This window comes from Thermobia domestica, chromosome 7 (assembly GCF_964235325.1).
Source record: "Thermobia domestica chromosome 7, izTheDome1.hap1.1, whole genome shotgun sequence".
Classification (NCBI taxonomy): Eukaryota; Metazoa; Arthropoda; class Insecta; order Zygentoma; family Lepismatidae; genus Thermobia; species Thermobia domestica.
Genome location: NC_137460.1, coordinates 278742241 through 278757887, shown reverse-complemented (window position 1 = coordinate 278757887; position 15647 = coordinate 278742241). Strand labels below are relative to the sequence as shown.

The 15647-nt window shown below is 34.7% G+C and overlaps 1 protein-coding gene across 1 annotated transcript in view; it reads left to right on the top strand.

Annotated features, from left to right (window-relative positions):
* The window catches only part of LOC145690955 (uncharacterized), a 58260-nt gene extending 43874 nt beyond the window's left edge, over window positions 1-14386 (top strand). The window contains exon 2 of the mRNA XM_081766422.1: window positions 8260-14386. Coding sequence (XP_081622548.1) covers window positions 8260-9664 — 1405 coding nt within the window. The 3' untranslated portion in view covers window positions 9665-14386. The remainder of the gene's footprint in view (window positions 1-8259) is intronic.
* The last annotated feature ends 1261 nt before the right edge of the window (window positions 14387-15647 follow it).

The window sequence follows — 15647 nt, the reverse complement described above, 5'->3', positions numbered from 1 at the left end:
TTACTTTGGAGCATTTCTCTTGCAAAACAGATTTGCTTAAACTTACATTCCTAAAAACCTTTAAAGACAAACTCTGTTGGGATATAGTTTCTAAAAATTGTCTTATCTCAGAAAAAGAACTAACAGCCTTCTTGAGAGAATTTGATTCTATTAACGATTTGCACGATATTACACCACTGCTAGATGAAGCACATGTGAGAAATAACAAAATAAAATTTACTGGTCAAGTGTTAGTTTACACGATAAAAGCGAAAAATTCGTTCTCGAGTTCGAAAGGAAAAGTTTAGAGTAAAAACAGCATAATACGCACTTGTTGCGATAGGAAGTTCTCAGAAAACTTTCTAATGAAAATCACAGGTAAGATCGTTATGTTTAAATTCTTAAGAGTAAATAAGCATGTCACGAGTCCCTCAGAAACAAACTAATGCTACTCTTAACAGGTTTACATTTAATAGAGAACTCAGAAGAATGCTCAATATGCAAAGAAACAAAAACTGAATTATGTAAAATGACGTGTAAGCTTGTGTTCTGTGTTGAATATATGCTTACCTAATTAAGAATTGATAACACTTGTCCTTTCTGTAAAACAGTTATTATACTTAACAACAACAACAATGAATATCCTGAAGAAAATCCTGATTTTGATATTCCGTTTTTTTTCTGTGGAAGATTGGAAATAATAACATCGAATATTGATGTTAAGTTTTTATGAAATGATAATCATAAAAGTTATATCGAAAGTTTTTACATAGGACTCGATGTTAACCGATAATAGAAACAATCATTTTTTTTTAATTTCTTTAACCAAATCTTCATCTGATAGGGACGTTCAAAACTCATTACCCTTACCTTTACGAATATCTAATTCTTTTTGCACTAGGTTGAATATCTTAATACTGTTAAGATCTCGAAACTTTTCGTATATTATCTCATGATCTGGATATTTTTCTTCTGCCTCATTGAGGCTTATATAGACTTCTCTTTTGGCATCTGATAGCATAATAAGGGAAAGGATAATTAAGTTTGTTCTTCTTGTATATGATTAGGCAATTGTCTTTTGAATCATCGTCTGTATATGGTGCTGCTATTTTTTTAAGCCCTTGTTCTTATGACTTAACTTTTCCGTCTGTATTTCTATATCTTGCATTCGTGTTTGGAGTAATTCGTTGTTAACTCTATATTGCTTAAAGTCTTGGATGAAATAGTCTTCGATAATATCGTAACACTTATTGTAAAAATCTTTAGATAACAAAAAGGCAACAGCTAGAAATATTTCTTGTGTACATAAGTTCCACATATGATTAAGGTTGCTTCTTTGTCTCCTCCTTTTATTAGGTATGTGGAAGAGCATTTCCTATAATTAGAGGAGTTGGTTAATTCCAGCTCATAGTATCTTAATAATTCTTGTGACTTTATTTTTTAACCAATTATCAAACCTCTTACCACCATCTTGACACAACTTAGTAGCAATGAAGTACCTTGTACTCTTATCCACAATCAATTTAAAATCTCCAAAAATAGCATACCAATAAATGTCTTTAATCTGTTCGTAACAAATAACGTTTAAACTATCCGTAGTACTCGTATTTATTGTTTAGAAAATATTTTTTAACATTATTTCGTTACCAGCTAGTTTTACTGTATAAGGTCAGTTTTTGAAGTGGCCCGAATTCGGTCCACTTAGTTTGTTATTGTAATATTCTAATATTTCATTTGAACCTTTATTTTCTAACTTTTTTTTAAATCTTCTACCTCCCATTGCACACAATTTAGTAGCATTGAAGTAACCCGTGTTCTTATCTATAATCAGTTTAAAATCACCAAAGATACCATACCAATAGTTATCTTTAGTCTGTTCGTAACATATCTCATTCAAACTTTGATCCATACTAACCTATTATGGTTATTATTCCATAAAAATAATATTTAAATTTATACTACAACATTACTTTTATCTATCCAGCTATTATGTGAATCATCAAATACTAACCATTTAACGTATGCTTTGTCACCTTTCTTTCTCAACACCTCCACTAAGTATTTATCTTTATGTTTCGTCTTTAATAGTTCTGGTTCGTTAAATCTACCTTGCACATCCTCTTCTTCTAAAGCTTTAATTCTATACGTAGGTGCATTAGATGGTATAACTTCCCTAATAACAAATACTTCTGTTGACCAATTAGGTGTATATCCTTTTTCAAATAACCCTTTCGATTTACTTATTTGCTTATTCTTTTTATTCACTTCTATAGGCTTTAAACCAATGGTTCTATGCATAGGATTATTATACTTGTTAACTAGTGATGGTAATATTTCTATCCATTTATAATCTCCTTGTGTTGTAAATATTTCCACATGTTTTGTTTAAGAGTTCTATTGAATCTCTCAACAACAGAAGCTTTCTTACCCCTATAGGTTGAGTAATGATTAATCTTATTTTCCTCCATCACCTTCTTAAATTCTTTATTGTAAAACTCTTTGCTTTGATCAGTTTGTAAGTTACTAGGTTTTCCCGTTCTTAATATGGATTCAAATGCTTCTGTAACATTTTTACCGCTCTTATCTTTAACAGGAACAGCAAAAGCATATTTCGAAAACGCATCTATAATCGTTAGCAAATACTTATAGCCTTTGTTTAACTTGGAGATACCTTTTAACATTCCACTATGCATTTCCACAAGATCTGCTTGCCATAAATCATCTATACCTTTAACAATAACATTTAACCTAGGGTAATTCTTTCCGGAACGTTTGTGAATTTCTTCTATAATGTCTTCTCTAATACCTTTACCTTGTTCTAGTCAATCTTTCTTTTTAACGAATTACGATTTAGTAACACCAAATACTGAACCAATACCTTTCTTACTATACCTTCCATTCTGGTTTTTTTCTATTCTAATAGTGTTTTTCTTCGTATCTGTTTTTTTCTTTCACTTAACACAATACATCCTGTTTATTATATAGAAATTTAAAATTCATCATTTCCTAATACTACCCTCCTAACATTATCATTATCACTTGATTCGTTTTCGTATTCATCTTCATCCTCTCTTTCTACATACATAATAAGCATTAATGATTTGCCTTGTTTCAAATCAGAATTTTTGGATGGTCTAATTGTTAACTGATCATTGATATTAAAGTGTAATGGAAAACTTTCAAATAAATGTCATTTAAAAATGTGTCTATAAGTTATGAATTGAAACTTGATTCTGTATGCATTAACTACTTCTATAAAGAAATTTGTAGGCAGCAGCTAAATTATATAAAAAAATTACTGGTTTCTCAACATCATCTTTTGCCAATCGACATGGTAATTCTACAGTTTCTTTTTGTGTAAACTCTTCGTTTGCTTATTCAAGCTGCTCTAATGTTACATCATCTTGTTTATCGATAGCATTAGATACATTAACCCATCATTTATTCTTAAAATCAACCCAGGATGTATAATTTGACGTAAAAACTTCTTTTTTTACATTTAATGTTAGATGTAAGTTTTAGATGTAAGTATTTTATGATTTTAAATGTCATTAAAGCCTATGCGCAAAGCACCCTGCCCAATCTCACCCTACTGAATCTGTGCTGGTCAAAGATATTTCCAAAATGGGTTGGCCTAGAGTTTGGCCCAGGAGTTAGGTTATTACACTACTGTCCTTTACCCAAAGAAAGGGTGTAACTTCGAAAGGGTGTTGTGATAAAGACACACTCTACTTAGGTTCTGTTCGATTTTCACATTATCCAGTAGCTGACACCTTTTTCCTATCTTTTCTTTGCATAGTATCTCATAACTCAATTCATCCTTATATAGGGTTAAAAGAATTTATTTTCATTTCCGTAACTTCAGTATGTTTATTTACATTGCTGTAGGACGTAATATTGAGGTCACAAATATTCAATAATAATAATAATAATAATAATAATAATAATAATATAGGTAACAATTTCCTTATGAGGACACATTGTATTAAAATCTGTAAAATCGCCCGTAGCGTTAGCCAGAAGTTACAAAATAGTCGGAATTAGAGAAAAGTGTCAGGATCAACAGGACATACCCTCTCAAACGTCCCTACAACTAGCTAAATGTTATAACGGAAAGTTTCCCTAGTACTAGTTATATGTTATAACGGAAAGTTTCGAGGCAAATTTCGTTTAGAAAGTATGGATTCTGAACTCACAAGAGCCGTAAGAAAATTTGTTTTTAAGTAATGGTTATGCCGGCTAAGCTACAGAACACGTCGATGATGAGAATGAAAGAAATATTGAAATAAAGAAAGTTCGAGGAAGCAGAACACGGAGGAAACCTATACACACGTTGTTTGTTCAGCACAATGCATACTAGGCGGGAGCTAGGTGGAACAGGTTGTACCAGTAAATTTACAACACTTCAATAATAATAATAATAATAATAATGCTATTAAAAGTTTATAGTTGCACTTAAATTCGACAAAACTTACTTAAACGTAGGGGTTTCGAGGAAGGGGTACAGCTATTCTATTTTAAACGAAGCTTTCTGCTAATATTTCGTGTAGAAAATATTCTACTTTACGTTTCCAGGAAAATAACTGTAATAGAAAGACCTGAATATAATTGAACACTAAAGCTTGTAATAAACTAACGTGTGGAGTTTGCAGATGTAATTATAAAAGCCTTGCTACAAAAATATGTACACAGACCATAAATCAGTGAGCTCTGAAGTACAAAGTAGCAAAATAATATATAAGATTCAGTCTACATAGCAATTGTTGCTTAAAGAGTGGCATATATTATTTCTAGAATCGAGATAAGACGAGAAATGTTTACGATACTTTTCGTCTCGTCTCGATTCTCATCTCCAAAGCATGACGATAGAGTGAGTTAGCCTTGTCCCGTCTGGAATTAAAATGTTAAGTCTCATCCCGAATTTGTTTGGTTTGTTTTTAGAATCGAGATGAGAAATTCGTCTTTTCATGGGCAACGTTACACAAAACCAATTTTTTTTTTGATTTCTGCTTGTAATGGTATGACCTGAGCGATAATAAATTTTCAATTTTTAAATATTTTTCCGGATAATATTTATTATCACTAGTATTATTCCTGAAAATTTTATAGTTGAAGTGTGGAAACAAACGAGTATTTATTTATTTATTTATTTATTACGTATTTATGACTTCTTTTACGTGGCGAAGTTAAGGATCTGCAGCCTTCTCCGAGCACTTAACCACGTGCATACATTATATATATTTAAAAAAACACAAATATATAGAAAATATTAACAATTACAAAAGAAAAGTATTGAACCACATAAGAAAACAATATACTACTTAATTTAAAAAAAAATGGTTAAGCACTTCAAGAAACAAAAATTGAAAAATAATATTCAATAGGGGAAACAAAAATAACATGGAGAAACCAAAAATTGCATATTGCATATTCATACTAGAGGTATGAATAAGCTGTACAAATTAACCTAGGTTACCTATTGGTTGTGTGTTCATATGTGTGTTATTAATAATCTGGTAAAACGAAGATGCCTCATGTGCTACCAGTGTCCTTATCTTTACTTAAGAGAAAGGAATATACCGAATTTTTTTTTAAAAAATTTGGCGACTCTGGAAACCTTGTGTATTAATTGAGGTAAACTGTTCCAGAGGCGTGTAGTACTTACTGTGAAGGATTTTGAGTATGAATCAGAATTGTGACTGGGGATGGAGAGCAAGAAATTATCTTGTTATCTTGTGCTTCTAGTATGAAAATCTCATAAATATAAAAATCTACGGGCTAGATACGATGGTTCTGACGTAGTAAGTATTTTGTACAATAGGGTAAGATTATGTAAATTTTTTCTTCCGACTAACGTCAGCCATGACAGTTTTTTATAAAAAGATGTGAGATGTTCCCTGTAAGTTATATTGAAAATAAATCTATTGCAGGCATTTTGCACTCTTTGCAAGCGTTTTGATTATTTTCTGTCAGATCAGAATAGACTGAGTCGCAATAGTCAAGATGTGGGAACACCAGTACCTTGACAAGTTTGATCTTCAAAGATATTGGTAAGAAAATTCTTAGTCGATTTAACGTATGTAGGGCACCAAACGCTCTCTTACAAACTCCATTTATTTGATCTGACCAAGAGAGATTTTGATTTATTATGACTCCGAAATTTTTGGCAGCTGTAGAGAATGGAATAACAGTATTGGACAATATTATATTTGGGAGCTGATAGATATTAATAGAAGAAAGAATTCTTGGGGAGCCAATTAAGATGCGCTGCGATTTTGTTGCATTTAATTTTAACCCATGAGCCGTAGACCAGTCGCTGATTTTGTTTAACTCAGTATTTATTTTCTCAATCGCATTATTAATATCTTGTTGGAGAAAAGAAGCATATAACTGAAAATCATCAGCGTAAATATGGTATTTACAATAGGTGAGAATTTTAGGGAGATCATTAATGTAAAGGGCAAAGAGAAGGGGACCTAGTACGCTACCCTGCGACACTCCACTGTTTGTACAATGCCATGCCGATATGTGATCCTGATTGATCACTACTCTTTGTTTACGTTCGTGAATGTAAGAATGAAACCATTTAACCACTGATTCAGAAAAATTAAACAATAATGAAAATTCCTTAAGTAATATGTCAAAATCAAAGGTTTGAAATGCCTTACTATAGTCAAGTAGAGTAAGGAGCGTCAGTTTTCTGTTATAAATAGCCGATCTTATATTTTCCGTTATGTTTACTAGTACAGTGCATGTGCTATGATTACTTCGAAAATCAGATTGAAATGTATCCAATAAATTATTTGTTGTTAAGTATTCCCGAATTTGATCATTTACAATATATTCAAAAACTGTTGAAAGCTCGGGAAGGACACTGATTGGACGATAGTCTGCAATATTATCAGCGTTGTTCTTTTTTGGAAGTTGGGTGACCTTAGCAAGTTTCCATACTGTGGGAAAAGTACCTGTTGCAAGAGAGTAATTAAAAATGTCAGTGATAGGATTAAGTACATGCAGTAGGATTTTCCTGACCATAGTTATTGAAATATCTGTACCAGTGGCTTTAGATTTAATTCTTTGGATCGCTTTTAATACATGTGCAGGCTGTACGTGAGAAGACGAGAACAGAGAGTTAATTTCCGCAGCTACAATATTATTCATTGTTTGCAGTTTCATGGAGGCTGGTACCATACATGTTTGACAGAAAAAAAGTGTTCAATTCATCTGGCGTATAGTTAACAGCGTTCTTGGCTATGTTTCTCCCAACACCTAATACTTTAGCCATTTCCAAAGAACTGCTCCATTATTTTGGAATTCAAGTATTTAATAGGCAAAGCGCCGTTTTGCCTTCCTTACTTCTTGAGTGCAACGGTTTCTTAATCTCCTATTGTTTTCGAATTTCGTATTAGGATTTATGGTGCTATCACTGGAAGGATCACTATTTTTAACATATCTCCTGTATGCTCTATAAGCTTTATCTCCGCGCCATTAACGAACGTAATTCATCGGTTTAGCATGGTGATGGGTGTTGCGAAACACGTTTCTTAACTACAGGGGCGTGACTATCATAGAAATTTATTATTAAAGAATTATTATAGAAGTATTCAAATATTTGAATGTGATAATGCGTGTGTTATCGCTGGTCAACCGCCATCAACATTCCTAAAGTAAAAAAAAAAAAAAAATGCTCGACGTGTTTTCGATCGAAAAAGTTCCAGATTACTGGCCAATCGCCTAGACCACTGAACTACAATCACTACGCTGTAAATGATTCGTTTTTAGTCTGGTTACTTTAAGTTTCTCTGCCTCACCTTGGAAATTGTATATTATTTTTTTTCTTCGTTTCAAAATGTCTTTCGTATTCCTCTTATGATGATATAAGTGAATGATTTTCGGTAGAGTTTATTTTAATAAGTTCAGTTGTTCTTAAACCTTTGATACGCAAGTTTGTTTTCTCTCCACATGAAACTACAGATAAGACAGATTTAATTGTCGTACTGTGCATTTGTTTCAAAGCAGCCACGGTCAAAGACTTATGACAGCCACAGTATAAACGATGGCTCAATTTGATATATTGAAACAAACTCTAGCCTCTTATTATGAGAATAGAAAGATACGGAAACTACTCAGTGGTACTCCATTTGATATTTGTACAATATATCATGTAATAAAAAAATTTGAGTGTAATTTTATCATGAAATAAAGAGAATGATAATTTTGTTTGTTGCTACTTAATCATTATCTCCATTCACATTTCCTTATTTGTTGAATTTGTTACAGGCGCGATAACGTATTACCATTCCACGGAGAAGACAATACGTGTATTACTTTAAAGGAAACCATTTCTCATTCAGATGAGGAATCTCATACTTCGATGCAGTTTGGCAAGGGGTTTCATCCATCACTTTTGTCAAAGCATATTCTAGCGCAGGAGAGTGAAAAGCGTCATACCTACGGAAAGAGAGAAAAACACCTTAGTCAAATTTCAACTTTGTCAAGCAATAACTTAGTGCATACAGGTGAAAAATCCAACATCTGCGGAGTATGTGCAATGGAATTTAGTTTATGTTCATGTTTGGCTACGCACATTTTAAATCGTACGGGAGCAAGGTTACACACATGCCAAGAGTGTGGTAAGTCATTTACTCGACGTTCATGTGTGGCTAGACACATGTTAATCCACACAAGTGGAAAACCTCACACGTGCGAAGAGTGTGGTAAGGCATTTAAACAACGTTCCAATTTGTCTTCTCACCTATTGATCCACTCGGGAGAAAAACCTTACACTTGCCAAGAGTGTGGTAAGGCATTTAATCGACGTTCACATTTGGCTAGACACCTGTCAATCCACACAGGAGAAAAAACTCACACGTGCCACGAGTGTGGTAGGGGATTTAGTGTACGTTCAAATTTGGCTACAGACTTGTCAATCCACACAGGAGAAAAACCTCACACGTGCCACGAGTGTGGTAGGGGATTTAGTGTACGATCACATTTGGCTAGGCACATGTTAGTCCACACAGGAGAAAGATGCTACACATGCCACGAGTGTGGAAAGGGATTTAATCATCGTTCATCTTTAGTTAGACACCTGTTAATCCACACAGGAGAAAAACCTCACACGTGCCAAGAGTGTGGTAAGGGACTGAGTGCACGTTCAGATTTGGCTATACACATGTTAATCCACACAGGAAAAAGACCATACACGTGCCAAGAGTGTGGTAAGGGATTTAGTGTACGTTCACATTTGGCTACACACATCTTATTACACGCAAGAGAAAAACCTTACACATGCAACGAGTGTGGAAAATCATTTAATCGACGTTCCAGTTTGGCTTCACATATATTAATCCACACAGGAGAAAGGCCACACACGTGCCAAGAGTGTGGTAAGGGATTTAGTGTACGTTCACATTTGGCTACACACATCTTAATACACGCAAGAGAAAAACCTTACACTTGCGAAGAGTGTGGTAACGCATTTAATCAACGTTCCAGTTTGTCTTCACACCTGTCAATCCACACAGGAGAAAGACCTCACACGTGCCAAGAGTGTGGTAAGGGATTTAATCGACGTTCCGATTTGTCTTCACACCTGTCAATCCACACAGGAGAAAGACCTCACAGGTGCAGAGAGTTGGTAAGGCGTTTAGGGTACGCTCATATATGGCTACACATATGTTAATACACGCAGGAGAAAAACCTTACACATGCAACGAGTGTGGTAGGTCATTTAATCGACGTTCCAATTTGGCTTCACACATATTAATCCACACAGGAGAAAGACCACACACGTGCAGGGAGTGTGGTAAGGGATTTAGTGTACGTTCTTATTTGGATACACACATGTTAATACACGTAGGAGAAAAACCTCACACGTGCGAAGAGTGTGGTAAGGGATTTAGTGTACGTTCACGTTTGGCTAGACACATGTTAATCCACACAGGAGAAAAACCTCACACGTGCGTAGAGTGTGGTAAGGGATTTAGTGTACGTTCACGTTTGGCTAGACACATGTTAATCCACACAGGAGAAAAGCCTTACACATGCAACGAGTGTGGTAAATCATTTTATCGACGTTCCAGTTTGGCTTCACACATATTAATCCACACAGCAGACAGACCACACACGTGCCAAGAGTGTGGTAAGGGGTTTTGTGTACGTTCATATTTGGCTAGTCACATGTTAATCCACACAGGAGAAAAACCTTACACGTGCAACGAGTGTGGTAAGTCATTTAATCGACGTTCCAGTTTGGCTTCACACAGTAGTAAAGCATCACACGTGCCAAGAGTGTAGTGAGGGATTTAAACATCGTGCAACTTTTGTTACACACGATAATTCACAAAAGATTTAAAGCTCACAGTTGCCAAAGTGTGGTTAAGTATTTAAATGAAATTCAGAGTTGGCTACACGCATGTTAATCCACACCCGATCCAAAATCTCACAAGTGCCAATACCTTGGAATGGAATTTATTCAACGCTCATACGTGTTAAGCCAAATAGGACGTAAATCTCACACATGGAAAATGTTAAAAATGATTTTGTCTACGCTCAATCCTTGCAAGGCATTTCAATACACAAGTGACAAACCAGAGATGGATAGAACGTAGCCTCCTATTTACTCAAGGTTCTCATTGAGCAAGAAATTGTTAATCCACACAAGACAAGAGTCTCACATGCGCAGAGTGTAGAAATACGTTTACTTGCAGTTCTCATTTGGCAAATCGCATAGTAAAACACATAGTTCAATAACGACAGATATGGGAAGGAAGTTCAATATGATTTAGTTTAGAATCAGCTTTGGCAAGACTTGTAAATAGACATGGCATATAGAAAAGAATTTGCCGCTCTCACAAGTTGTTTTGGCAGAAATATTATATGCACGATAAATACACTGCTAAAGAGGACTACAACAGAATTAAATATTAAAGGAATCAGACCACATTAAGCCCTTCAAATGTACCTGCTATTTGGAATGGAATGTAAGTTGTGAAGGACAAATTGTTAAGTCCGTATTTTGGGGGCAGATGTTAAAGGAAATTGGTTCCGCATTTACTCCACGAATAGCTCTTCTGCTTTGCCGCCACAGTGATTGCTGCGTAGTGTAAAGTTGGCTGACGCCGACGAAGATTCAAATGACGATTTCGCAAAGGAACATTTATGTAGAGATAAAAATTCCAAATATAGTCCATGAGAGTTCTTGTATGTAAGGGAGTTAAAGGCAACAAGTTTAAGCGACATCCATAGTGAGGGTGCACCTTCCTCATCAGCTACAAGTGTAGATCCAGCGGAAAGCATGTCAATTCCAACACTAACACTTTCTGGACCATCTGCATTTTAGCTGCATCTTTCCTGTCGATACATGGTTGCACAGTTCCATTTTAACCGCATATATTTATTTTTTCGGTTTTTACGATATTCTTTCATGCTCTTTGGCAGAAAATTTTATGCAGTTTGAAGATAAGAAGTGATCGTAAACTCAAGTCTTCGTCCCTTCCACATGGGTTAAACTGATCAGATAAACATTACGTTAAAATCGTATTAAGGTTGTATGTGTCAAAAAATGACTGACTAATAATATTGAAAACGATTGCATTCCAGTTGTCGTCTTTGATTTCAAAGCGAGATTAATAGCATTTTTATCCAAAGTGTTAATTACTTTACCGGAATTCGTGGTGTTTTGCGAAAAGAGCGTCTGTACCAAAATTTCGACGCAAATATCTTCTACTCTTTTTCGTCCACAGTCGTTTCTCAAGCGCGGGATGATGATATAAGGTGAATGTGCATGTGGGTTCATAAAAATGAAGTTCGAAGCTATGTTTCGCATTCCTTACTTATTCTCTTGTATACTTAGAAGTTTTTTAGTATACTGACTTACCAACTTTTCACTCGTTTTATAAGAAAAGTTGTTAAATCAGGTTTTAAATTTTATTCAAAAACGTTCTGTTTACCTTATAAAAATCTGGTACTGTAAGACAACGTCACACCTGTCAAAACGAACCAGCATACATAATTTTACACCACTGTATTAATATATCGGTATTTCAACACATTTCTATAAATTTTAAGACGTGATCCTGTAAAATCAAGCAATAATGAGTTAGCAACTTCTGATTTGAGTTCTTCATATAGTTCGCGTTCAAGTTTGGCAAGACAAATTTTAATATACACAAGTGGAAAACTTCACATATACGAAAAGTTTGGAATACTACTTAGTCTATACTCAAGTCTGGAAGGATATTTTAATACACAGATGAAACTCTCACACATATGACAACACACAGGCGAAAAGAAGATTTATATGGAGCTCACGTTTTACAATGAACAAAAGAAAAAAATACTATTAAATACTAAGGAAAAAACTAAAGCGTTCTACGTGTGTAGAAAGGGCTTAATTAAAGTTTCTATTTCCCAACAGATATATTAATACAGATGGGGAGTAACTGCTCAGTCAAGACTATGAAGAACGGTATAATCAAAGTTCAATTTTGAGGAAACATGCTATCTCATAAAGGTAAAAGATGGCTGTGCATAATTGTGAAAAGCGTTTACATGAAGTCCATATTTTGTTAGTGGAAAAACATTGTAAGATATGTGAAACTAATTACTAAAAAATCATGTTTGTACATAAAAAGTATATTCAATTTACACACGTGATAAAATATACAAATGCGAAACATCTTAGTTATCAAAAGTGCGATAAAATTCGTTCAATATTACGTATCAATCTCACGTACTGCCAATTCACGTTTCCGTTCGCGACGACGGTAATTTGGCCGTGATTGATTATTCACATTTTCCAGCATTGTGCATGATGCAAAAAGTATGTTTTGGAGCATTTAGGTTTAGTAAATCAAGACAAATCATTGTTGACCAAACGTATAAGTTTAATTAAACTATAATACTGTTAAATATGAGTGAAAACACTGTACAAAACACAAAATAACAGATTCGAACCTATCCAATATCCATGTCACTGAGCTTGTTGTTGTAATGCTGATATTTACTGCAGAGAGCAGTAATGATTGAATGCTTTTTGCATATGTTTTTCCACAATATGTAGACTCAAGGCGGGTTCAAAGTTAATGAACATCCACTTCACTGCTCTCTTTCTGAGATTGCTTGCATGTATTGCAAGTAGTGATAATTGTTGACAGCAATCTGAACATGTATTTTCCACAATCATTACATTCAAGGCGAGTTCTGTTGCTTTCCCTTGACCCGCAGATGTAGCAAATATCTCTTCGGATTGGTTACACTGCTTCATCATCGGTAGTTAGTTTTCTGTATTATGCTAAGCACACCACCAATTTTTTTTTTTTCAAAGTTGATATTTTACGATGAGCTTTCAGGTTTTCGTTTATTAATTATAATGCTAACACGTATAGATATGGGTTTGTAATATTTTTTAGGTTAGGGCAGTTAAAAATGAAACTGCGGATGAAAAATAATGAAACTTTTTTTTACAATTTTATGTAAATGCGAAACAAAAAATCACGTTTTGGCTCCCTCTGACGGCAGATTGACCGTCCACCCTCCACTACCAACTTTGGGATTGTACTGAACGGGAAGTAATGCATTTGATAATTTTCTCGCAGAGGATTGATATGTTTAGAGTAGCGAGATATTGCTTTTGCATTACACATTACTTTCTAATCCACATTTACAAATGGAAGAGAATCGGGCTGTTTTCCAAGAACAGGGAAAACAGGTTTCCCTGAAACATCTATTAAAAATGAGCGAAAGTGGAAAAGAAATAATATATGATTTCGAATACAGAAAGGTCCATCTTATATTGTCCTGGCCAGAGGCTTTCAGGCCGGAGTGAAAATCAGAGTAATTCATACTCTGGGGGAGTGATAGATAAATGAGATAAGGTGGACGAGTAAACGGATTGAAGAGGGAGGTACGTCGATTATGCAGTTGAGAATTTATTAAAATTTTCTGTTCTTCCCTCAATTTGTGCACCTGATATAACATTGTACTTTAAAAGACTTATGCTAGAAGTTTTAGATCTAGGTCTGATAAGATACCAAAGTTGTTTAGTGTTGCTGATGCTAGTGTCTTTTTTTTTAAGATATAATCTAGGTGTTTGCTGCATCTCAATAGCTTTTTTGTATTAAGTCGTATATCAGAAATTATTTTAAGATATGTATTCATCTGGAAATGCACACCACAATTCCCAAAGTTTTTTTTTTTTTATTTGGTAATGTGTAGCGTCTCTGTTCGCCGTGCCTCATTGGAAATTTCATTGTTTTTACTTTTTTGAACAGTAGAAAGTATTTATTGTTGCATTAAAAACATGAGGGAAAGAATCCAGTGCCTCGTCTATAGTTCAATTTAGTAAAAGTGTCCACTGTATCACCTGTTGCACTTTGCAAATTTCACCCAAAGGGGCCTTCCTTCAATCAGGTACAAACATTCTTTTTGAGTTGGATTGCTGGCTTCCGGGATTGTGCTAAGATAGGGAACGGGCAACTCGCGGTCTCGGAGAAGGAACTCTTTATATGAGATGACGGATTATATCAGAAAAATAGACACGACATAATTTAAGCTGCTATTTTTACGCGCGTTATGAAAATCGTTCAATCCCAAGTCGAGTGCTTGAGTAGAATGTTCGACAAAGGAATGTCATTTGTGTGATGTTATCCCATGTTTACTGTAGTTCCATATGTAAGCCCAAGATATATTCACCAAAATGAAGAATTTTGTCACCTTGTGACAACATTTGGAAATGATTCGTGGCATGTTTCAATTAAACTTGAGGACTGTTCGTATATTGTCTGCAGAAACACCGGACGAAGTTTGTTTTGGATAGACTTACTTGGGCTCAAATAATTTCACACTCACGTACGAGATCATTCTGTGCTCTGCTGCCCTATTTATTTTAATACTACAAACAATCCGCCCCTGTGGTCTTGCGGTCGTTTATCTATGTAGAGAATTGGTTGAGAAAAGGAATTCCACTGTTCCTTACCAATACTTTCAGACAAGTTTCAATTACCACTAGACAGCCATATTCCAGCAACTAACTAATATTCATACCACAGTCCGTAAAATTGATTATAATGCATTGTACATTTAGATAGTATAGTTTAAACGTGGTTTTGTTCACTGCACTTTTGATCAACATTCTTCTGTACATCACCACATTAAACGCAGAATATGGAGCACCTGACGGCACACTTCTCTAGTGTGGGATCACGTTGTTCTAGTCACTCTCATTCTTTTCTTGCCATCTGGGTTGAACATTGTAAATTATATTATTTCAGTGTTCTGTAGCAATAAGTGAAAACGGTATATCACTGCATTTCCAGCTGGAGATACTGTCAAACGCAGACACTAGCCGTAACCTTACTACTGGGTTCACAATGGAAATGAAAAAGCACAGAAATAGCACAAATATTTTTCCCGAAGCATTAGCACGAACTTTAACTTTTCTACAAGTTGATGCCATTTTTTTTAACTTTATGCATAGACTATCCTAAGTACATACAAAGATTTCGTATTGCAAAATTTAATACACAGATTTACGGTGCGGATAGCCGCATCATCCATAATTTATCAAAATCTTTTGATCCTCTAACCAAAAGTTTTCCAAAGAGCTTTCCTTTTTCGATTACCTAGTCCTACTCTGGAGCTATACCAATGCATAACTTTCCCCA